General features: G+C 40.0%; 1 protein-coding gene across 4 annotated transcripts in view; it reads left to right on the forward strand.

Moving 5' to 3' along the window:
* Positions 1–457: 457 nt before the first annotated feature.
* phf12b (PHD finger protein 12b) overlaps positions 458–24,098 on the forward strand; it is a 53,164-nt gene continuing 29,523 nt past the window's right edge. For 2 of the 4 annotated variants that reach the window (XM_069911613.1, XM_069911614.1), the window contains exons 1-5: positions 458–1,023; positions 1,252–1,433; positions 14,524–14,596; positions 15,023–15,440; positions 22,319–22,439. In XM_069911613.1, coding sequence (XP_069767714.1) covers positions 958–1,023; positions 1,252–1,433; positions 14,524–14,596; positions 15,023–15,440; positions 22,319–22,439 — 860 coding nt within the window. In that variant the 5' untranslated portion in view covers positions 458–957. Of the gene's footprint in view, positions 1,024–1,251; positions 1,434–5,826; positions 6,010–12,938; positions 13,195–14,523; positions 14,597–15,022; positions 15,441–22,318; positions 22,440–24,098 lie in introns of those variants that run through there. The other 2 variants (XM_069911616.1, XM_069911615.1) reach the window with 2 other exon arrangements.

A 24,098-nucleotide genomic window follows, 5' to 3' on the forward strand; every position in this document is an offset into this window, starting at 1 on the left:
TTCAGAAGTCGTATTGTCTCAATAACTATAACACCCAGAATTCCACGTTTCACAAGATCTAATGACGTCATTGCATGTCCCACGTCGTAAAGAAAACATGCGCGACCCATGACGGCGGGTTGCGCATGCGGAGTCAGACGTGCCGCTCACCCCTGGAGAGAGGAGAGCGAACTGGCCGACGTCATCAATTGGCCGGGGGAGCTTGAGCTCCGACGTCAACACGCGTGCGCGCTCTCACACACACACGGCAACTGGACGCATGCGCGTCCGCCTCTCTCAAACCCGCCCCCGGTGTCTTGACGGGGAACGCGCAGGTGCGGGGTCCCAATCGGGGCTGCCGACAGCAGCCGCTCTCAGGGCATGCGCAGTTCCGAGCCGAGTCGAACGCCACCCCCTCCCCCGCCCGAGCGCGCCTGCGCAGCCGGCGCCTCCGCACCCCTCCCCCTTCCCAGGACGCCTGCGCAGACGGTGCGATGTGTGTGGAAAGTTTGCGCCAAGTTGGAGGCAGCGAGGAAAAAAATGTGAAGCGAGCAGCCTGAGGAGCGAGTGTTTGTGTCTGCGGCCGGCGGCTCGGGCGCCCGAGGAAGCGAGCGGCTGCTCGCCGGGAGACGCGTGCTCGCCGAGCGTCCGTCCGGCGGCGGGATTTACCTACTTGATGGTGGTGTCTCTGGGGCTTTTTGGCACGGATGGAAACCGAGAGGCTCGACGCGAATGTTATTGTCGCCCGGGGAAGGCTTCATGTCGCTTAGGCCCCGGCCTGGGCTCGCCTTCGCCCTCGGCTGGGATTACCCTGGATTTATTCGCGTGTGTGGGGTTTTCTCTCGCCCCCCCCCCCCTTCCGCCTTCACCTCCGCTCCGGCCCGTAGGATCGCCGGGGCATCGGCACTGAGGCGCCCTCCCTCACCCGGCCCTCGGGCCTCTCCGCACATCGGGGTGCAAAGAAAGCGACCGTGTTGAATGTGGGATAAAATGGAGACCAAGACCATCGTCTACGATTTGGATACCTCCGGAGGGCTGATGGAGGTGAGACTCTTCCCCTCCCCCCCCCCCCCCCCCCCGATCGCGCCGAAACAAGACGGGTTCAATCCTAAAATCACCTTGGTATTAATGGACTCGCTACGTAGTATCCCCTTTTGTCAGGGATGGTGGGAACATCCAGCCCCTTGAGGGGGGTTGCAGTGGGTGGGAGGTATGAGTACGATGTCTTGCTGATTTCTTCCTCCCCCCCCCCCTCCCCTTCCATGTGTGCAGAAAATCCAAGCTTTGCTGGCCCCTCCGAAGAGCGAGGAGAATGACAAGAAGGCCAAGAAGCTGGAGAAGGAGCCACGGCGAAGCGGCCGGGCCACCAACCACGACACCTGCGATAGCTGCAAGGAGGGAGGCGACCTCCTCTGCTGTGATCACTGCCCGGCCGCCTTCCACCTTCAGTGCTGGTCAGTCCCCCCCCACTCCACACCCCCAACGCAATCTTCCTCTCGCGGCATTTGCTGGAGGGCTCGTCCTGTTCATGGCCTAGTTTATTTTGCCTTCTGTCACTGTATTTCAATGCAGTTTTTTTTAAAATTCACCCCTCGAAACCTCCTGGTGTCATGGTGCAGTTGTGACCTGGCTCATCCACTGGCAGCCCCCATCTGAACTTTCGATGCATGAGAAATTGGCTAAGCTTTAAACCGTGCAGCAGAATCCATTATTCAGGCGGGGAACTACTGTCACTGGGTCAGGGCCTTCGCTTCTATGGAGGCACCTTTCCCTCCACCCCCCCCCCCCCCCTTGACTTTGCAAACAAGGGTTGCTGAGAATGGATTGTGTGGGTGTTTTTCTTTTGAGTAGGGGGTGTTACTAAGCTCTCGTGTCTGTGTTTTCCTGGCCTTGTTTGTAGTCGCAGATTGCTTCCTGTTGTGCTTGTAGGCCTGGTCCCTGAGCACTGCTCTCTGCGCCTTGGCGGATGCCTTCCCTTCACTTTGTGTTTGCAAATACGCAACATGGCGACCTCCGTTTAAATTATATTTTCGATTCGCAGCGCCATTTTAGTTGACTTCTCGTTTCAAGTAGTTAGTGTCAGATTTGGGCCGAGTTGCAGCGTTCTGGATGATTTTAGAAGCAAGTATTGGAGTTTTGGGGGAGCTCTGAAGCCCTACTTTTCCTTTATCGAGATAGCAATCTGGAATTGGCTATTTTAGTTGAAAATATCTTCCACTGGAAGTACTTGTGTTATCTTTTAATGTAGTGTGGATCGATCATTTTAATTGGTGTTCATGTAAACACATCTTTTTAATTGGTACTGATGCATATTTTTTAAAACTTTTAGTATTCTGTCGGTAACAGCATAATTCATCATCTCCAAGATATTTGCATCAGGGAGGACAAGTGATATTGCTGTTGGATACAGTGATGCAGGAAAGTTGAATCAGGGGAAGAGATATTTTGCAGCTTGGATAATTTGATGTCTGAATAACCCATTAAATAAACCTGCCAACTCGAATCCCCCCTCCTCCCCTCCCCACTCAAATGCATATTTTGAGAAGCAGATACAGGCTTTTTTAAAAAGCCTTTTCAATAGAAACTGCTGTATCCTACATGCATATCATGACCTCAATTCTGATAACTAGCTGAATATTTTCAGTACCTTGAAGTATTTTGCGTGTTGAAATTTAGAATTGTTACTTCAGTATTATAACTGTGTATATAATTTGCACACATGTTGATCCAGATAGGTTTAATCCAGAAATCTTTAAAACTTGTGTATTCCTTTCTCAGTATTTTCAACTGATCCTGAGACTGTCATCAATAAATTCAGGTCTATTCATGATTGTAACTGGTGTTTCAATTAGCTTGTTTTCCCAAGTCCTCGTTTTATTTCCTTTGCCCTGTTCAACCCTTTATTTTTGATTTGGGAGCAAAGGTTGGGCTAAATTTAAAATTTTGCTGATCAACTTCTCTTTCTCTCAAATCGTGGTAAATTGAAGTCATACAGCCTTGTGCCATTTCATCATTTGTGAATTTTGGTGCAGGATTAGTTTTTGGGTTTTCAATTCGTATTGAACAAGGGAACTTGCTGGCGATTGGAAACTGCCTGTTCCGTGTGCTTTAATGTATGCTTTCATATAAAAATGCTGGCCAATTTATTCATTCAATTCAGACAGTTTTAACCTGGGATTCAATTCTGTTCTTGCAAAATAATTAGAAGTTGTGGGTTTTTAATAATTGATATCTTTTCAAGTTCTTTGTCTAACTGGGCTTGATTCTCAATTGTCTTTGAGTCAAGCCAGTTGATTGGTTTTTCACACCGAGAATGTGTTGCCCTGTGAAATGTCTGTTTTACGTTTTCAAGGCTCAAAATAAAATGATCTTTATGAAACTTATTTAGCATACATTATAATATTCAAACTAACTGCAGATGACACTTTAAAAGAAAACATTCATTGTGACCAATTCATTTAGTTGTGGATTTCTGATCAATATTGCAACCTCAAAGATGCACTGTTCCATTCTTGTGTCTTGAGGAGGTCTGATTTGGATTACTTCACTGTTTACTGAATGTGTATATGTAATGGGCAAGGATCTTCACCTCAGAATTTATTGCGTATGTCTGTCTATCACTAGCCCTTTCCTGTCCCCTAAAATTTGTTTGTCAGATTTCAATAATCTCTTCAGTAGTGCATATGAGGTCCAGCCTCATTTTTGCTTTATAACACTCTGGAATGTCTTCATACGGTATACTACATTTAAAGGTTAGAAGTTACTGTGGTTAAAGCACTGGTTAAAACACTTAGCAATGGAAAATAAATGTTCTTATCCTGATAGCAAACTTGTCAGGGCTGCATTTATTGTTTTGAGAAGATGGAAGTGTGCCATCTTGAACTGCATCAGTAGAGTTTGTAGTTTATTACTGGCAATGCATTGTAGTCTTATAACATTTAAATGCCCATTGGTGGCAAGTTCAATAGTTGGAATCCTTGTTTCCTTTTGCCATTCATGTGTTGCAAATCGCATTCCCCAATGATCAATTATAGATTTTCAAGATGTTTTATCCTTGATGAAATTAGTTCATTTACATCTGATGACTTGTACAGTTTTACATTATCAGTGTTCTTGGAGGATGTGGTTTATCATGACTGTTTAATCAGCTTTGTTAGTCGCTGTATCCACATTTTAAAACCAGTATTCCGTGTGCAAAATATTGCAAATGCTAGGTTGGGCAATGTGCAGGAAAATGTATCACTTCAGGTAGTTGCTAAGTTTGACCCAAACCCACTCTTTAGAACTTTTCCACTTGAGGTTTTTGAGTAGTTTGTACTGAGATCGTAAGAGCAGTGTATTGGTACAGAATTGAGGTCGTGCATGGCATACCATTCCTCTTAAGATGGGCAGAAGCCTGAATAAATTTCAGATGGACTTCTATCAGTTCCATATCTTGGTGTAACTCCTTGAGTAGCAGGTTCAAATTTGAAGAAGTTGCGAAATATACGCGTTTTAAGATTGACCTGTCGACTTGTATGGTCAGGCAAGTTATAAGTTCTCATCTGTTGGATGAATGAAGTTAGCCTCAGGTGGCATTTCTGAAGTGCTGGGTGGTACTTCATGTCACACACAATATTTGATGACCTCTGAAATGATCGTCTCACCGCCTAGCTTTATAATCAGTGGCCCAACATCACACCCTGAGGATTCTATTGACTTTCAAATCACGTGAACCAGCCACATTGTATTCTCCCAACAAGATCAGATCAGAGAATTCCTCAGCAAGAGCCTACCATTCAAATGTTCAACACTATCTGGGAGAAAGCTCCCATTCTTGTCTGCTAGTGGTGGCTGCATAGTGTGCCATCTACAAAATAAATACACTGCAGTTACTTGCCTAGGCTACAATTGTCAAACTCTAAACCCATAATCTCAACCACTGAGATTGGGTAAGGTGCAGTCGTGCCGAACCATGGCCATTTCACAGTTTTGCACGCTAACTTGAAAAGGAAATGGTCTTGTATTTTCATTGCTGAGTTTAAATCCGTGATTCTCAACCTTTTCCTTTCCACTCACATATACCCTATGCCATAGGTGCTCTGTGATTGGTAAGGGATTGCTTAAGGTGGTATGGGAGTAGAAAGAAAATATTTGAAAACCACTGCACCTAATTGACTCGTTATGTGCACGGTTTCATAATGCCAAAAGAAATGGGCCAATGACAATTGTTCACAAGCAAAATATTTCAGTAACAATTAGGTCTAGAGCAATGATTCTCAACCTTCCCTTCCCACTCCCATACCATCTTAAGCAATCCCTTACGAATCACAAAGCACCGATGGCATAGGGGTTAGTTTAAGTGAGTGGAAAGAAAAAGGTTGAGAACCACTGGTTTAAATCTTTTGAGTTTCTATCAGCAGTCTGTAGAGGCTTGCAGAAATTCAAACTGGCGGTACTCTAGTGACATGGGAGTACTACCACCTACAGTCTGCCACCCAAGTTTTCATAATGCAGAATTTAATTTTTGTCTAAATTTAGACATACATCAGGGTAGCAGGCCCTTTTGGTCCATGAGCCCGTGTTGCCCAATGACATCCAAGCAGTCTAAAGCCCCTGGTACGTTTTTGAATGGTGAGAGGAAACCAGAGCACCCAGAGGAAACCCACGCAGACACAAGGAGAACGTACAAACTCCTTCGCTCTCAGCGTATTCCTGAATAGTGAACCAAAGACACTGCCTTACTTTTCATGCATTATTATTTTATTTTTTATAATAATGTCATAAGATGGTTATAATATGTATGTTTGCACAATGCTGTGGCCACAAAAACCGAATTTCATGTCAATAAATTCTGATTCCTTACAGACAGCGTGGGATTCAAACTCCGGTCCCAATCACTGGTGCTGTAATGGCAGTGCCTAACCACTAGGCGAACTGTGCCACTCTACTTGGAAAAGTATCGCAGGTCCCTCATTGCTGGATCTAAATCCTGAGGCATGCTACCAGCATAATAGGGGTGCCTTCTCCAGAAGACTGCAGTGGTTCAAGGTGGCTCACCAGCATCTTCTCAAAGGCAATCTTTAGAATGCTGCTCTTGCCAGTGATGTTCAGATTAAAACAAATGGATAGAAAGGTTCCCAAGTAGAAGTAGAAGGTTTGAAATTTCAGATTCTACTTGTTTCCGTGGGAATTAACTTCTTTGAGCTGCAAGCTACACAACCATGAGATGATGATTTAATTTTTTTTAAAAATTGCTTTAGTTGATGTATTTCTCTTTGCTGCTGTTTCAATTTGTTGGAGACTGGAAGTTAATTTTGGGAAGCCTGAAGTACTGATTCTATGGTAATTTATGTACAACTGATAACGCCTCAAACCGTGCATCTTGGCGCCTCACAGTTTGGCGGGCAGCAACCTCCTTTGAAGAAGACCGCAGAGCCCACCTCACTGACAAAAGGCAAAGGAGGAAAAACCCAACACCCAACCCCAACCAACCAATTTTCCCCTGCAACCGCTGCAATCGTGTCTGCCTGTCCCGCATCGGACTGGTCAGCCACAAACGAGCCTGCAGCTGACGTGGACTTTTTACCCCCTCCATAAATCTTCGTCCGCGAAGCCAAGCCAAAGAAGAAAAAAAAAAAATAACCACTGCAAAATATATTATTAAGAGCATTTATCATTTGATATTTATTTGGTAACAAATTTGTTTGGTGAAAATTATTCAGTAGCCATGATTACTTTCATTTTAAATTTTCCTGGGAAATAAATCTGCCCCCTGCAGACTGTTAATATGTTATGATGAGAAAGTTTAGAATGTGAAAGAGAGATATCTGTGTGCTTTTCAGCATTGAGCTTTGGTAACATTTTATGCTCTTTCAAATCCATTCTATTTTTTTTTAAACTACTTATTTCTTTACTCTCACCCTAGTTGCCAATCTGGGCAGAGAATCTAATCTTGCACAACCTTGAAGTTTTCAAATTCCAGATGGACTAAGAAGAGAAAATATTTGGGAATTTAGCTGTGACCGTTCATCATTCAATCAGCATGAAAGCTCTTTGTTCTTGTGCTGTGTGACTTGTCAGCACTTTGTTGATATTTATGATTATTTGTGGCTTATCTTCTGAAGAATTAATTATGTAATTGGAAACAAAAACCCATGCGTAATCCTCTAGATTAGAACTACCGTAATGTGTTATTGAATTAGATCTGGTTCTGCACATTTTGAACTGTACTTAAGTTTATTTGTCACAAGCTACCTGGTATAGCGAGAAGAGCTATTCTGCAATTAGACTGCATTGTCACTTACGTTGCTGACAGCTGTGTGAAGAGCAGAATTTACAGAGTATAAAAATTACTATGAAAATCAAATAGCACCAAGCAAGACAGCATCATGGCACTGTTAGGGTATTCATTCAGGATCATGATGGAGGCAGGGAAGAAACTCTTTTCTAGCCTGTTGGTGCATGCTTGCATGCTCTTTCGCCACTTCACCAATGGAAGGAAAGAGAAAAATGGGTGTCTGGGGTGTGATGGGTCTTTCAGTTCATGGGCTGTTGGCAAGTTTGGAAATCTTGAAGGAGAGGGGAGTTTTCATTATGGGAGAAGTTTGCTTTCAGTGGTGCACCTTTTAGAAGTTGTTGAGGGCAAGGGGAGCAGCCCAAACTCAAGGTCTCTTCTAAGAAAGGTGTTGATATGCTTTCCTGACTATCACATCAAGTGCTTGTCCCAGGTCAGGTCATTGGAGATATTTATTCCTAAGAACCGAAAGCTGTGTATTCTTGCGACGTCAGCGCCATAAATGTGGATGAGGGTAGATGCTGCTCCCTCTCCATACCACAAGACTTTCAATCTCTTTTCTGTATTCCATCTCATCGTTATTCGATACCGACAGCCTCCTCCCCACTGCTGCAGCTGATCCCTGGAAAGGCTTCCTGTGCCAGTGAAAGTCGGTGGGCTTCTCCTCCCTGGTCAATGGTGCTCCCGACTCCAAATCTTCCCCTTGGCCTACTGCACATATACACTGGGGAGTCTGGTGCACTGTCGTAGACTGAGGGGAGGATTCGGAGTCGGGATGGCGCCGGGAGCTCCGGTGTGCCTAGGGAGGGGAGGGGAGGGTGCTCTCCTTGATGATACTGGGACAAGGAATTCTTCTAGCCGCTTGTGGCTAGGAGACAGCGGCATGCAATTTGAGAGGGAGTGTTGGACAGAAAAGTCGATAGGGGAGGGTAAAGAAGAAATGGAAAGAGGGGGGAGAGAATTTCCTGAAAAGAGGATAATCATCGTTCTAATTTCACGTCGAGTGATTTTTTTTTTACCTATGAGATCAGTTAGGCACCAAAAAAATCTTGGATTTCTGAGAATCCAATTTCAGATAATCGGAGTTGTACTTAAATATCTTTCAAAACAAGCCAAAACCCTTAAGTAATCTCATATTGACCTCTTCTTTGGCTTGGCTTCGCGGACGAAGATTTATGGAGGGGGTAAATGTCCACGTCAGCTGCAGGCTCGTTTGTGGCTGACAAGTCTGATGCAGGACAGGCAGACGCGGTTGCAGGGGAAAATTGGTTGGTTGGGTGTTGGGTTTTTCCTCCTTTGTCTTTTGTCAGTGAGGTGGGCTCTGCGGTCTTCTTCAAAGGAGGTTGCTGCCCGCCGAACTGTGAGGCGCCAAGATGCACAGTTTGAGGCGAGATCAGCCCACTGGCTGTGGTCAATGGGGCAGGCGCCAAGAGATTTCTTTAGGCAGTCCTTGTACCTCTTTGGTGCACCTCTGTCACGGTGGCCAGTGGAGAGCTCGCCATAGAACACGATCTTGGGAAGGCGATGGCCCTCCATTCTGGAGACGTGACCTACCCAGCGCAGTTTGATCTTCAGCAGCGTGGATTCGATTTGACCTTTGAGTATGATTATGTGGATTTTGAAAAGAAAGCAAGATTGGAGTGTTCAAAGGTTTTTTGTTATCAGTATGACATCTTCAAAAAAAAATTAAATTAATCTTGATGCTTTTCTGAACTTCAAAATTTCTGTTCAGCCTATTCTAGTGGTGCATCTCAAACTTTAGTCTTGTTGCACTTGAGCCTTGTGCACATTTAATACTACTGTCTCTCAACTGGGATTCAGTCCTGTCTGTTCTCCATGTAATGAGATTCCTCCTTGTGCTTTACCCCACATCCCAAATATATGCTGGTTGGTAAGTCAAATTACTGCTGTGAATTGCTGCAAAGTGTAGAAGGGTGATTAAGAAAATTATGGGCAGTAATGTGAGAGGGAAAATGGGATTAGTAGATGTGTGTTTGATGATTGGTGCAGATATTCGGCCTTTTCGATGATGTATGATCTTGTAAATGGACAAGGGCTTTGATTTGATTATTTTTGCAACGTTGTGTGGGTATTGTTTGGAATGTGTTGCAATATGGCATTTGGGAGCAATAAAGATTAGTGTTTATTTTTACCTTGTGTGTCTACATGATGCGGTGAAATGAAATAAGCTATTGCGTTCAAAAATGAGTGAGTTGCTCTCCTGGAATTATTTGCCTTGGTGATGCTACTTATCGAAGCAAAAGCGCAAGTGTTTTTGTGTACTGAGGTTTGAATTTATCAAATGAACATGTTGCCAATATTTACTAGTCTGGAACTTCTAATCAAAGAGGATTCAGACTCTTGTTACATTCTTATCCAGTGTATCATCAAGGAAATGTGGAAGAAAAAGGAATAACAAGATTCTTGGGGGGGGGGGGGAGGAGGAAAATTGGATTTGTTTTCCAAGAAATATTCATCACAAACTCCAACAGCTTCCTATCCACTTCCCTTGTGTCAATTTTGGTCATTGTTTCCTCTCAAAATTTCCTATTTGAGCTTTTAGTGTTTGAACCTTTGGAAACTAGCAACTTTGATTTTTCTACACAAATAACACTATAGAAACTTTTTGGATTTTCTATAATCTGAAATTGATGTAATAAAAATTAGAAGAATAAATTTCTCCAAATACAAGGGAAGTCGAATGTAATCCTGTCTTAACTCTATAAAGTTCTCCATTAGTCAGGATAATGTGCCTGTGGAAATTGTTTTGAAATTTTTTCTCAGTGTAATTTAGATTATACCTGTGGGCAAGAGGGGGAAAAAAAACAAATCTCTAGTTGTCTTTTGTCTGTTCTCACTTTTATACAATGAATTGCCACCCAGATCTGCTAAAACTTTTAAAATTCTCTATTAGTTGCATGGAGCTAGTTTCAATGAGGGGAATACTTTAAACTGTTAAATTGTTAGGATAATACAATTTTATTAGTCCCTTGAAAATAGTATTGAAGTTGAATGGCTTGTGTCATTTAAATATTGGCTACAAATTGCATGCTGAAAAACAGTTCTCATTGAATGAAGTTGAAAAAAATCTAACTACTTGTAGTAGCTGTAAATGTGGTGAGAAAATATCCCTTCATATTACATCTCTGGACAAATTCATGGACCAATTCAGTTTTGCTGTCACATGAAGCATTGTTCAAATTCTCTGCAGTTTGTATGCAAGTTCAAAGAATATTTTGAGGTAGAACAATTGAGTAAAGGAGGACTGAAGACAAATAAATGTATCTCTGTATATGCTCTGTTCCAGTCTAAGTTTTTAAATTTCACCTTTGTAGTGTTCAGATTTTCTTTGAGAAACCTGCGATGTATATACAAAATTCAACTAACAAGATTGCAGTAATTTTACAGTACACACATCCTTAATGTGTCATTTGTTTAAAGCAATCTGTAAATGATGGCTTAAACTGAGGAATTTGCTATTCTCATTGAACGGTCAAATTATATTTGACTGGGAAAGATCAGTGATTCACTTTTAACAAAGAATATGTAGTAATGGTTGGGGTCATAGCATCTTCCTAACCCATCCCTCAAGTGTTGCTTTATTGGAGTAACCGTGAATTTTAAATTCCATCTTTAATCTTGGCTCAGCATCTCATCTTTTGATTATGTTCTGAAGATCTTGGTGTTTACGGTGTGAAAGGTGCTGAAGAAGTTCAAGTCCCTATCATTTATACCAGACAAATATAATGTTGAAGTTTGGTACAATCATCAGATCAGAATTAAAATTTCTGGTGATTAGTTTCCTTTAATATTTAAATTATTGCATGATTAAATTTAATGAAGGGGTCATATTTCAGGGATTTTGGTCTTTGAGGATTACTCTTTGGCTTCCTGGGTTTTACTTTTAGTGTACACTGTACTACAAATTTCTTAATAATTATGCAAGCCTATCTGTAACAGATTTTAAAATGTAGCATGGCTACATTTTGTATCCAAGCTTCATGTGTCTGACTCCAGCAAGTTGTAAGACCATGTTTCTTTCCACCTCATACCTTAATCCAACATTGTGAGTGTATATCTTATTTAATTGTGTGGTGTGTGACATTTTGGTTTGTGGCGAGCACAAAGCCCCCCTGAGAGCACATCCTAAAAGTTACCTTACTGATAGCTTGTTATTCTGGTTGACCTCTTTTTCTTTTTTAGTTTTCCATTGCCATTAAAAAAAATAGTCAACCCATTAGTAATTAGATTTACCTTGAATCGTTACTTCAGAGCAAGGTAGCTATTAATATTTTTAAATGTAGTGAAAAAATATGGGAGGAGTTAAAGCTGTAGAATATTTTGCATCCACTGTGAGATAACTTGTTTGGTCCAGAAAATGTACCCTTGCAAATTAATATTCACTTTGCAGTTTAGAGTATTAACCAGCAGGAGGCGTTTTTATAGTAACAGAGCTCCGATCAATGGTGCTTTGCCAATGCTTGAGGAATAGTTTGATAAGGGTAATGTATTTTCGTGCATTTCCTCTTTATAAATGTTTATATAAAACCAAAATATCACATGAGTGGAGCAAGTAATGTTCGCCTTTTATATAAATATTATTTTATGTAATGTATCCTGATTGGGAAAACAAAAATATGAATGGGAAAGGAAACATCAAACTGTTTCTCAATATAACATTAGTATTGGCTATGATTAAACTTTACATCTTATTTATTCTAATAAATTTGTCGAGAAATGTTTATCCGGCAAGATGCTGACCATCAGGCTTAATGAAAAATTGTATAATTTATAACTTTGCTTTTGTAATTTGTGGACAGATTTGAATTTCTCTTGAGATTTGAATCACCAATTCAAGAACTGTGTGCTGGGGTGGGGATTGTGGTGGCCAGAATGTGGTTTATATGCTCCTTTTGATCAAGCTCTCAAAGCCCTTACCAGATTATTCTTCGTGTTTGTGAACAATGCCTAATGTTTCGTGCCTCGAACTTTTAAATGTGGGAACAGTGGGAACACCTGCTTCCTGATTGCACTTGGGAGAAATGAGAAAACACCTATTTTACTTGAAAGTCTTTACTGCTTCTCGTCTGGTGGTCTTGGAATTTTTCATCTTTTCAATATTCGGGTGTATTTTTGAGGATTTTTTGTATATTTGGGAATCTGTTTTGAAATGGGTGAGGGTTGCATTACATAATGAGATTTTCTGCCATTTTCTTTGGGTTATACCATCCCATGCAGATCGCAGTTTTACCTAACAAAGATTACATAAAGGATAGTAGAGGTTTTGTTTTACATTGAAAATAAAATCTTGGATTCAAACACAGAATATTTTTCTTAAAGATGCTGTGAATTTAGTGCTCCATATTAAATTCCAGTGTGGATTTCTTTGCCAGGTATTATAATTGCATGGAGTAAAATGATCTGTGCAATCTGTAACTAAGGATGTTTGTTATAATAGCATGTTTGTAATCTACTGGCCTGTAAGAAAGCTTTGAAATCCAAGTGCAAAAGGTTGATTCTTGGTTTATTGCATGAATGTATTGTAGTAAGATGAGGAAAACATCAACAGTTGGTTCAAGCTTGCTCCTTGCTGTGAATGCCAGAGCTTCATAGCTGAACTTTTAACTCCAGATAAAATACCAGTCAAAAAGGGAAATCATACTTTGATCCCTTCAGTAATTGAAATCAGTTTTAAAACCATCCATCGTATATAAGGTGTGGTCGTTTTCCCAATCAGAACCAATTCAACTTCGCCAGAAGGCTTTTGGGTATACACATCATTTTGCTGATATCTGCTAATCTTCAGAGGAAAGGAGAACCTGTTAATTTCCTATTTGATATTTTTAACATCACGTTTCCTCGTCCTGCCTAATAAATTGGAAGAATCAGTAAGAGGGAAATCCTTCAGTTCTTTCTTTCATCTGTGTCATGTCATTAAGGTAAAGTTGCCTGGAATAAATGGACTGATTTCTTGATCCAATGTGACAGCAATATTTTAGCAATTCCTTTCAGAACTTTCTCCATTGCTCCAAGCTGTGAAGCTATATCTGAACACATTGTATGTTCGATGTGGCATGTCAAAACTTTTGTTTCCAAATTCAATCCCAGAGAATCTTGGCTTCAGTTTCTCTGCATTACTTGTGAATCTTGCATGCACATTAAAACTTTAGTAGTATTGTTCCTTGCGTATTCTTGATTGATCCTACCAGTGTACTACACATTTCTCCAAAAGTTCAAATTATTTCCAAGAAAGTATTTTTCGGCACTTGATAACAACTTGCATCAGAAGTATTATAACTAGTTAAATACCACTTGATTTTCTTTGTGGTTGAACCATAGAGTAGCAAGTTCTATAATTGATTGCTGATCTTTTGTGAGTTAAGAGATTAGTGATTTGGAATGCACAAATTAACTCAAGTACTTTTGAGATGGAAAGATGTTTGTAATTTTAATTACCGGTGTGTATATATAATCAAGTGCATAGATCTTTCGTGAATCCTGTTTGCTGTCACTATTCTCAAATGGCCTTGAGGTTTAAAAAAAAAGTTTTGAAACCCACCTTTGATTCTATTAAAAAATGAATTAATTCACTGAAGACGTTGTGAATTACTTGATCCTGAAAATGATTACATTGATGTAGCATTTTATCATGTCACAGAACCTGAACAAGACATCAGGAGATGTAGGAACTCAGCAGATCAGGCAGGATTCATGGGTAGAAATGGTTTGTCAGCATTTCAGGTAGGGGTCCTTTATTGAGATTTAAAACATTCTGACTATTTCGACCCATGATACTGCCCTAATTTGGCGAGTTCCTCCAGCTTCTCATTGTAGGCTCCGTATTCCAGCATCTGCAGTTTTTTTTTGTTTCTTCACTACCCCATCATCATTCTAAACCACGTGTACTCAAGTTGTGGTTATGAAAGCCATGACATCAAGTGCCCTGTTAGTGTTAGAGTAAAGCCCCTGGTATGTGGCACCTATGGGAATTGCTAGATGCCAGAAAAGTGAATTTTACAGTTGCTTGAGGTGGCTGGTTTCTCTAATTCCAGCTAACAGTTTACTCTGCGATTTTTCTTTTGAAGTGGCATTCTCTGTTGTTTCTATTAAATTGCGTGAAATTGTAATACCAACATTACATGACATAGTCTAATGAATTCACCAGAATTTTTGTATTCTTTCCCATTAACAGGATGGGAAATTTTTTTTGCACAATTTTAAACAGTGTTTAAAATGGTGCTAACTGAACTTTTATTTTGTCCTTGTAGTAACCCTCCTCTCAGTGAGGAGATGCTTCCACCTGGGGACTGGATGTGTCATAGGTGCACAGTTCGTAGAAAAGTAAGTAAATTTTTAAATAAATAATTGTACCTAGTTTCTTGAGTTCAAGGGGGAGATGTGTTCTAATTTTTTTCTTCCAAAGCCAATAGAAATTTCTAGTTCCATTCATTCATATTAAATAACCATTCTTGTGTGCAGGTCTAAGTTGGTGTAATTTTTTTGTGTGCGTCAACTGATTCAAATGCACATACTCATTTCATTAGTAGTCATTGCAAGATGGCCAGTTTTCTTTTTGATTTGTTGGGACTGATGATGCGCTTTTTTACATTTTATCTGAAAACATTTTGCAGATAGAAAGCTCCATGTTTTGTCATTTGGGCATTCACCACTCCACATTTCAAAGGAATTTTTTGTTTTTGTACAGTGTTTATTCATCTCATGAATTATGCTTATTTTGTAGTCCTAATGAATATTTTTTTGTTGTAGAAGCAAGAGAAAAAAGAGCGATTAGGCCAAGTAAATGGAGTTGTGGACAAGCAAACGGTTAAAAGGACAGCCTCTCCAACTGTGGATATAGAATTCCCTGATAAGCCCCACAGTAAAGCATTGGATTCTAGGATGGACAGCAACTGTAGAGCTTTGACACAAGCAAAAAATTTGGAAAGGCGTGTTAGCCGGCCCGGGACGCCAACATCTAATGCAAGCACTGACACGCCCACTTCTGAGCAGAACGATGTGGATGATGACATGATCGATGTGGACGATGAAAATGCTGTCATGGAGATGGACTGCTCACAATTGCAAATAAGGAATCCATTTGAAATACTGATAGCAGCGGCTATGGAGCGAAATCCAACACAGTTTCAACTTCCAAATGAAATGACAAGTACAACAGCACTTCCAGGTGAGGGAGTCCATGAAACTGCACTTGATAAATTGCTGATTTTCTTAATGAGAATCTTCAAGGCTTCATTTTCAAAGTTCCACAAATACACTTGCAATCTGTAACAAATCCAGTGTAAGCATTATAAAAAGAATTGCATATTCTGTACAAATTATATTTGTCATTCAGTTGTTATGGTGATAATTATTTTAATTGCCTCATTGAGATTTTTAGTTTTGTCAATAACTCTGCATCAGTGTCCTGTTTCTGTAGGTGCACGTTTTGGGCAATTGATATGCAAAGAGTCTAAGATGGCACCTTACAGTGGTGACTCTTGGTGTGCAATTCCGACTGAAATGATCAAATAATCCTGTTCAGAATTATTAACACTCTGCATAGTTTGGATGAGTTTGCATTTGTACAGAAGTCCCTTTAAATTATTAAGATGCTAAAGAATGAAATTAATTTGCAGCCCATAAACTGAAGTTAATGTTCCATCTTAAAATCAATGCATTTTAAAATAACCACCCCTCTGTTAAATAGCATGCAAATCAACCTCGAACAAAAATTAAACTGCTGGGCTAAGCCCATTTTAATGAGCATATGTTCTTGATTCCCATGATCATGCTGAATGAAGGTGGAAAGTCATCCACCTAGGATGCACTTAATTTGAGAAGTGCTCATTGCTGTTCATTTTGAACAAGTGCAAGGACCCAAGAAAATAGGAGCGGGAGTAAAGTCTGCAGACATGGTGGTTGAAGTAAAAACAATGCTGGAGAAACTCAGCAGGTCGAACAGCATTCTTTATATGGCAGAGATAAAAATACATAACTGATGTTTGGGCTTGAGCCCTTCATCAAGACATGGAAAAATGTCAGCAGGAATCCAAATAAAAGGTAATGGGTGGGGGGGGGGGGGGAGGGAGTGTGTTTGCAAAAGCAGGAAATGGAGAAGGGAGGGCACAGCAGCAAGCTAGAGGAGGAGGGATTGGTAGTAAATAGAGAGAGAAAGGGTTGGAGAGCTGACAGGGAAGGGAGAGGGAAATGAGAGCAGGTTAGCAGAAACTGGAAAAATCGATATTAATGCCATCCGGCTGGAGAGTGCCCAGACGGAAAATCAAGTGTTGTTCCTCCAATTTACAGATGGTCCTGGTGGCATAGTACATGAGGTCATGGACAGACATGTGAGTATGGAAGTGAAATGCAGAACTGAAATGGTTGGCCACTGGGACATCTCTGTCACTTGTGTTGGACAAAGCAAAAGTATTCAGCGAAGTGATCTCCCAGTCTGTGTTCAGTCTCCGACGTAGAGAAGGCACCAAAGTGAGCACCAGATGCAGTAAATCAATTCTGTGGATACACAAGTCGGAGCAGGTGTAGGTCATCTTCCCTTCTTTTCAATATGATTGTGGGTATCATTTGAACTTCAGCATATGGTTCAAATGCAAGTAAGTTAAATGTTTGCCATTTTGAAATTGTCCAGTTGACTTGGTTTATTGGAGAAAACGCTCTAAATAGGAGGAAATTCAAATTCATATTATAGAAAATATTTTAATATATTATAAAGCATTCCATGTTGGAATATGTAGATTTCAAAGAAAGCACGGAGGTAAAGTGCAAAATAAAAATGGCGGCACTGCCACTGGTGTGGACCCAGGAGAGCGAGGAGCAGAGGTGCTGTGCTGCTCCGAAGGGTCCAACCACCCAGTTCTAATGCCAGCAGCTCTGTACAGGCTTTAAACAGCTTGTTAAAGGAGCTGACGGTGTTTTTAATTAAAATCCTTCAATTGCAGGGTCTGCGCCCAAGATGGCGGTACCTATGTTCTGTAGCAGCCCTGAGGGGTTGCAGACTCAGTGGGGGGCAGCAGACCAGCAGAGGGCATCAGCCACAGGGAGAACCACCCCCTGCTGAGAACGAGAAGCAGAGGAGAGGACCCTACAGGCAATAACCACGGCAACGGACCAGTGAGAAGCTCAGCAGCTGAAGGACCCAAACAGGCTGCAATCGGTCAGCGACCTGTGGTAGAGGGACTTGTGGAACCAGGATTTGTAAAGGTGGTGAGGGCAAGAATAGCTCCCAAAGGGCCTTGGGCACTGAAGACTTCCTGATCATGGATCACAGTCGTCTGTGGTTGCAGAGTGCGGGAACGCTGGAGGAAAATCCACAGGCATTCAGCAATCTTTGAAGAGACTCTCGCTACTCTTTCTCTTCCTGTAAGAAGCACCAGGCAATACTCTAACGGCAGGCATAAGGATATATCCTGTAATAATACTTTTTCTGTATTATTTCGTGACGATATAAGAATCTTGGAAATGTAAAAAGTACAAGGTGCACTCTTAATTTTTTTTCCCATTCATCTGCACAAAATAATTTCTTGTTCATCCCACATCCCCCCGAAAGAATCTTGAAAGCATTATTAGAATAATATAGGCTGCACAGATAAGAAGAAACTGCATTGGCTGAGTTCTTTCCCTTTTCCACTGAAGGTAATGTTGGGCATTTCCAGAAATACTGAGAAGAGCAGTAATAGGATAGTGTCTAGGTAATTTGATTTGCCTTTTCTAAAAACGGTGTCTTAGTAGTTTCATGTAAATAGACAAATGCTGGAGAAATTCACCAGGTCCCACATCTTTCATAGGAAGCTCAGGCCTAAACTGTTAGTTGTATGTCTTTGACTCGTGTGGATGTGCAGGACCTGCTGAGTTTCTCCAGCACTTTTGTGTATTTACTACAATCACAGCATCTGCAGATTTTCTTAAATTTAAATTTTGACGTACAGCATGGTTGCAGGCCCTTTCGGCCTATGCTGGCCCAATTGTCCAACAACCCCGGTATGTTTTGAAAGGTGGGAGGAAACCCACGTGGTTACAGGGAGAATGCACAGACAGCACCAGATTTGAACCCAGGTCTCTGGCACTGTAACAACATTGCGCTAATCGTGCCACCCACACTTGGTGGTTTCAGCACTCTTTCCAGTGTTTTCCATTATGTTGCAAACTGATCATCAGAGCCCTGGTGATTATAAATTGTTTCAAAGAGCAAATGTTCATTTTCTCTATAATAATCTGTAGGGTGAGATGTTTCCTTCTGCATCTTAGTCAGAAGGCAACTCTGTTGGTAGCTTGTGCTGGAAGTAAAACTATTAACAGATTTGTGATGAAATACTGACTGATCAATGCAGTGGGAGGAAACCGTCACTTTGTCCATCTAATGTAGTTCTTGTCTGTCATTGAAGTTGAAAGATATTACAAAATTTGTAATCAGTTAGTCTCTCTGTTAACAAGATGTTTAAAGCAGTAGAAATTTCAAGCAATATATTTGCAGTTGAAATACTTTCTAACTGTTCTCAATAGATTAATATATGGAACTGTATCATCACCTCACAAACTAATTTTGTGCATCTGAGCAAGGGAACGACATAACATTGAAAGCACCTGGCATCGTTCATTCTCCTCATATTTTAAATTGATAAGCCCTGATGCTGGCCTTGTATTCTCAATCAAAAGTGTTAAACTGTTTAAATGTTCTCATAATTCCGTTGTATCAGTTTTCAATTTGGTTAGTTGTATTCATATTTTACTCCTTTATCTGTCTGCACAATTTTGAAAGGTTAAGTTGCTGTCTGATTATAGTTGGTTGCATTTCGTTTCATGAATTAAATGTGCACAGATCTGTGAAGTTTCCCCGTTGACTCCCCCAATTTAAAAAAAAAAGAGCAGGATGTTATAATCTGTTAAAATAGTATATCTTAGTCATTTTGATTCTTGATGTGATGTCAGGTAAGGATGATGAAGAAAAGAATCACTTTTTGTATTTCTGATTAGTGATTTTTTTAAAAAATGAATGCACACATATTTATTGATAGGGATTCTTGGGACTCTTTACCACTCTGAGATCAATAACCAGTATGGGACATAACTTTTGAATGAGTAACCAGAGGGGAGTGAAGGCCAATCAACAGTGTGAGGCAATAAGTTTGCTGAGTATACTATGCAATAAAATACAGTGCATAACATCTGTCAGATTTTGCATTGAAAGGGATGTAATAATGTGATATTTGTAGACATTATGTATTCAGAAAATATTTTTTCAACAAAAGGTAATGGATGTATATTCAAAATCAAAACTGATTTGCTTTATCAGGCATAATGATTCAACCAAAATGCACCATGAATCTGAAAAACATTAGACTGTAGAGATTTTTTTTACTGTCTTGTGTCTCCCTGAATAGTCTCTGGTTTTTTTTCTTGACCTTTACCAGCCCATTTAGTGCTCTCAATTTTCCAACTTTGCTTTTCACTAGATACCATTGGCAAAAGTATGTTTTTGAATTTGACCTGAATGCCCATGTTTTTTTTGTTAAATGTATGGATAAAATGTTTGTGAAAGGAATTTTGCACCCTCAGTAAATGCTTCTGATCCTAAAATATTGAAATGAATTTTGTTCATCCCTGATTTCTGAATTATTCTCCAGAGAACAGAATGCCAGTTCGATAAAGCATTTTGACTGGTGACGATCTGGAGCATACCAAAGACTTCTGCCACCTTATTCATATGATCACAAGAGTTCGACAAAACAGAAACAGGACTTCTACATGCTGATCCTTTTGCCCATTGATATTAATCCCATTAATCCACATTAGGACTATATCCTAATGTCGCTTATTTAAATATTTGTCTAAATGCATGTTAACAAAGTAGACTTATTCCTTCACATCTTATAGCAGCCTGTTCCATACTTCAACCACTCTGGTTAAAACAAAACTTAACCCTAAGATCTACTGTAAATCTCCTGCATCTTGCCTTTAAAACTATGCCCTTTGATATGCCTATCATGGGGGAAAAAAATTGATCTAACTTATCTATTCCTTTCTCTAACACTTATAGACAATAGGTGCTGGAGAAGGCTAATTAGCCTGTCAAGCCAGCAACACCATTTATCGGATCATGGCTGATCTTTCTCTTTCAATAACCAATCCCAGCCTTATCCCCATAACCCTTAAATCCCCTGCCCACAAGAGCCTTATCCAACTCTCTCTTAAATTTATCCAGCGAATCCACCCCCACTACCCTCTGTGGCAATGCATTCCACAGATCCACAACTCTATGGGGGAAAAAAATTCTCCTCATTTCTGTCTTAAATGGCCTTCCCTGTATTCTTAAACTATGCCCTCTAGTCCTAGTCTCTCACATCATTGGGAACATGTGCTCTGATTTCACCCTATCAAGCCCTTTGATAATCCTAAATACCTCAATCATGTCTCCCCTCATCCTTCTAAACTTGTGTCAAATCAGAAACATTTAATATAAATGAATTTATTTTTAATTCATTTTGTGCAAATGCTTTTTGAAACTGGAAAAGCTTTATTGACCTCTGAAACTTTGCAAATGATTTACGGACATGAGTGTAGCGTCATAAAACACTGCAGCACAGAAACAGGCCCCTTTGACCCTTCTTTAGTGCCGAACCTGTTTTTGTTTGCCTAATCCCACTGATCTGCACCCAGTCCTTAGCCCTCCACATCTCTCCCATCCATGTATTTGTCCAAATTCTTAAATGTTAAAATTGAGCCTGCATTTACCACCTCAGTTGGGAGCTCATTCCACACTCCCACCACTCTGTCTGAAGAATTTCCCCCTCATGTTCCCCATGAATCTTTCACTCTTGACCCATGCTCTCTGGTTTGTATTTCACCTATCCTTGGTGGATAAAAACCTATCCATATTTACTGTCTATCCCCCTCATAATTATAAATACCTCAATCAAATCTCCCCTCATTCTTCAATGCTCCAGGGAATAAAGTCCTAACCTGTTTAACCTTTCCCTGTGACTCAGTTCCTGAAGCCTGAGCAACATTCTAGTAAATCATCTCTGCCCTCTTTCTATCTTATTGATATCTTTCCTGTAGTTAGGTGACTCAAACTGCACGCAAAACTACAAATCTTGCCTCTGGGGGAAATTGTGTATCTGTATGCCCAAGTCCCTCTTCTATCGCACACCTCAGTGCCCTACCATTCACCGTGAATGTCCTTTCTTGGTGTGTCTTTCCAAAATGCAGCATCTCACACTTGTCTGCACGAAGGGAAGTAAAATATCTGATCTACCAATCATTTTGGATTTATTGTTCAGAAAAGTCAACAAGCCAATCGTATTGATCTCTTTATTGAGAGATTTGATTCAAATCATTGCCATAACTGACATTTAAATATGAAAATCAGAAGGCAAGTTTCCTTGAACTCTGCATGCTTGCCAATGGATCAAGTGCTAATCGTGCAAAGAAAATAACCCTACCTTGCACGTTCTTTGATTGGCATCCTTGCAGGGGGAAGTAGTAACATATTAACTTTCATATTGGTTGAGATTTTTGATTGTGGGAGCTCAAATTCAAAAGAAAGCATTCATTTTTATATTCTAATTTATTTGCTACAACATTATCATAATTTTGTATTTAAATGTAGATATTTTCCTTTTAAATATTTTAGATGTATTTTTGTATTTCTATCCCAAGGATTCTGGGATAAAGAGGTGTCAATTTAACCTGTAGGTTAAACTTGCAAATTTGTAGCTGAATCAGTTATGAAATAGGAAGGCCCTTGCAATATTACTTTAGTTTGATGTTAAGGCGATGGCAGGGATGGAACTCCATTTTAATTGTAAATATGCATTGCAGGGATATTGATTTGTATCAATTGCACAACATCATTTGCAGTGTATTGGTGGAAGAATTCTGTTACATTTTTGGCAGGAACGGAATAGACTAGAAATATGAAGAGTGGAAACCTGTTTGCAACACATTTTGTAATGTTCCTTAAGTATTAAGGAAATCTTCCCTCAGGGGTATAAATAGTCAAGTAAAACCGATCTTTGCCACGTAATAATACGAGGTTGTATCATACAGGTACCAGTAAAAGGAGAAGAAAGGAAGAAACAACAGGGAAGAATGTGAAGAGGGCACAGCATGAACTAGACCACAATGGCTTAGTCCCATTGCCTGTCAAAGTTTGTTTCACTTGTAACAGGTGGGGATTTTGTTTCTTCATTTTTCTTGCATCTAAACAGTTGACTCCCTTGGTAGAAAATTGAACATGTGAATATAGTGGGTTTCAGAAATCTTTTTGTAACTATTAAACACTCCGACCTGACCTCCAGCCTTGGTGACCATAATGTGCAAGATATTTTGAAATTGTGTGCAAATTTTCAGCCATCCAGTGTAAATGTTAAGTAATTTTGTACTTGATTTACATGCCAATTAAAGAATTAATGCAGAAATGTTCAGGAAAGTATAACATATTGAACTTTTAGACTCTTACCTCAACAAAACTCCTAGACCCCAGATTAAACTCTGCTAAATTAATGGGATGAAAATTGCATTTGGTTTTATGAAGTTATGCAACTCGCTGTTTTCATTGTTTTTAACAAAAGTAATGCAAGATGCCCTTCACTTGTGAGCCTCCATTCTGTCTTTCCCATTATTTTGGAATGGGATAAAGTAGGTTTGTCAGAGTTAAACTGTAGCAAGCTCTTCATGCTGAAAGTATTTGAGCCGGAAGAATCTGAATCTTTGAATAATCTTATGATTTTCATGAAAGAAATTTAATTCTTTGTTGAAACTATCAAAGTCCTATTCCTAAAATTTCATCCTCCATTGTCTCCAACGACTTAAAATTTACCTCTTCAATAAAGATCAGCATATCGTTTTCTCTTTGCTTTAATATTCATTCTCTTGGCTTGTTTGTGAACTTGCTATGAACTTTATTTTCTTGTATTAAAAGTAGTATAGTAAAAATTTAACCCATTGTAAGAATGTTAAAATATTTAGATTTTTTTAAACGAGGGACTGCATACTGAAATTGAAATGATAGACAATTCTGGTTGGAAATTGGAAGCATGCCATATGGCACACAAAAAAAATGAACTGAATATTGTTTTGCTTAAGCTTTTTTCTGAACCTGAAACATAGTCTTTTTATTCTATTTGTGTATTTCCATCACTACTATACATTCTGAACATGCCAGTACCCTTATTAATTGCAAAGATATTCATATGTGCATGCTTGAAATGCAAAGTACACGTTAGTTTCTGTAAAGAGAAAAAACAATGACATTTTAGAATGTTTATTCTTTTGACTGTTGTGTGTCTGGACTTGCAGAAATTGTTAATACAGCCATAAATGTTTTAATCAGCCAGCTATTGTATTGTACCAACAAATGCATGTGTTTGTCTTGGGTAAACTTGTACCTCTCACTTTGTTCGTTTTAGGTTGGTCACAGTTTTTGAGCTACCGAAAGAAAATAGACACACACACCGAGAGCAGTTCAGTTTATACAAATGTTTATTACAAATTCAAAAGCTGATTTCAAACTACAATATGCAAGCCCTTCCCAATTATACTTATCAACACATGGACTGATCCCAACTGCTAAAGCGAGGCAATGACCGCACACTTGTAGTTGGTTGTCGGGGCGCCAGTAGCAGCTTCTCCACCTCCCCCGACCGGGACGTTGGCTGGCCTCTATAAGTTCTTCTTCTTGCTGAGAGATGTTGCCACCTCTCGGAGAGTCTCAAACTTCAGCAGCAGGACCATGGCTTATATTACCCAAAAACTGCTTACCCAAGCACTTATTCCCAGCACAGTAAGAAAGATAAGCGAGCAAGCTAGCATGCCTAGGCTTCTATCA

The sequence above is a fragment of the Narcine bancroftii genome, chromosome 14 (assembly GCF_036971445.1).
Source record: "Narcine bancroftii isolate sNarBan1 chromosome 14, sNarBan1.hap1, whole genome shotgun sequence".
In the NCBI taxonomy this organism is placed as follows: domain Eukaryota; kingdom Metazoa; phylum Chordata; class Chondrichthyes; order Torpediniformes; family Narcinidae; genus Narcine; species Narcine bancroftii.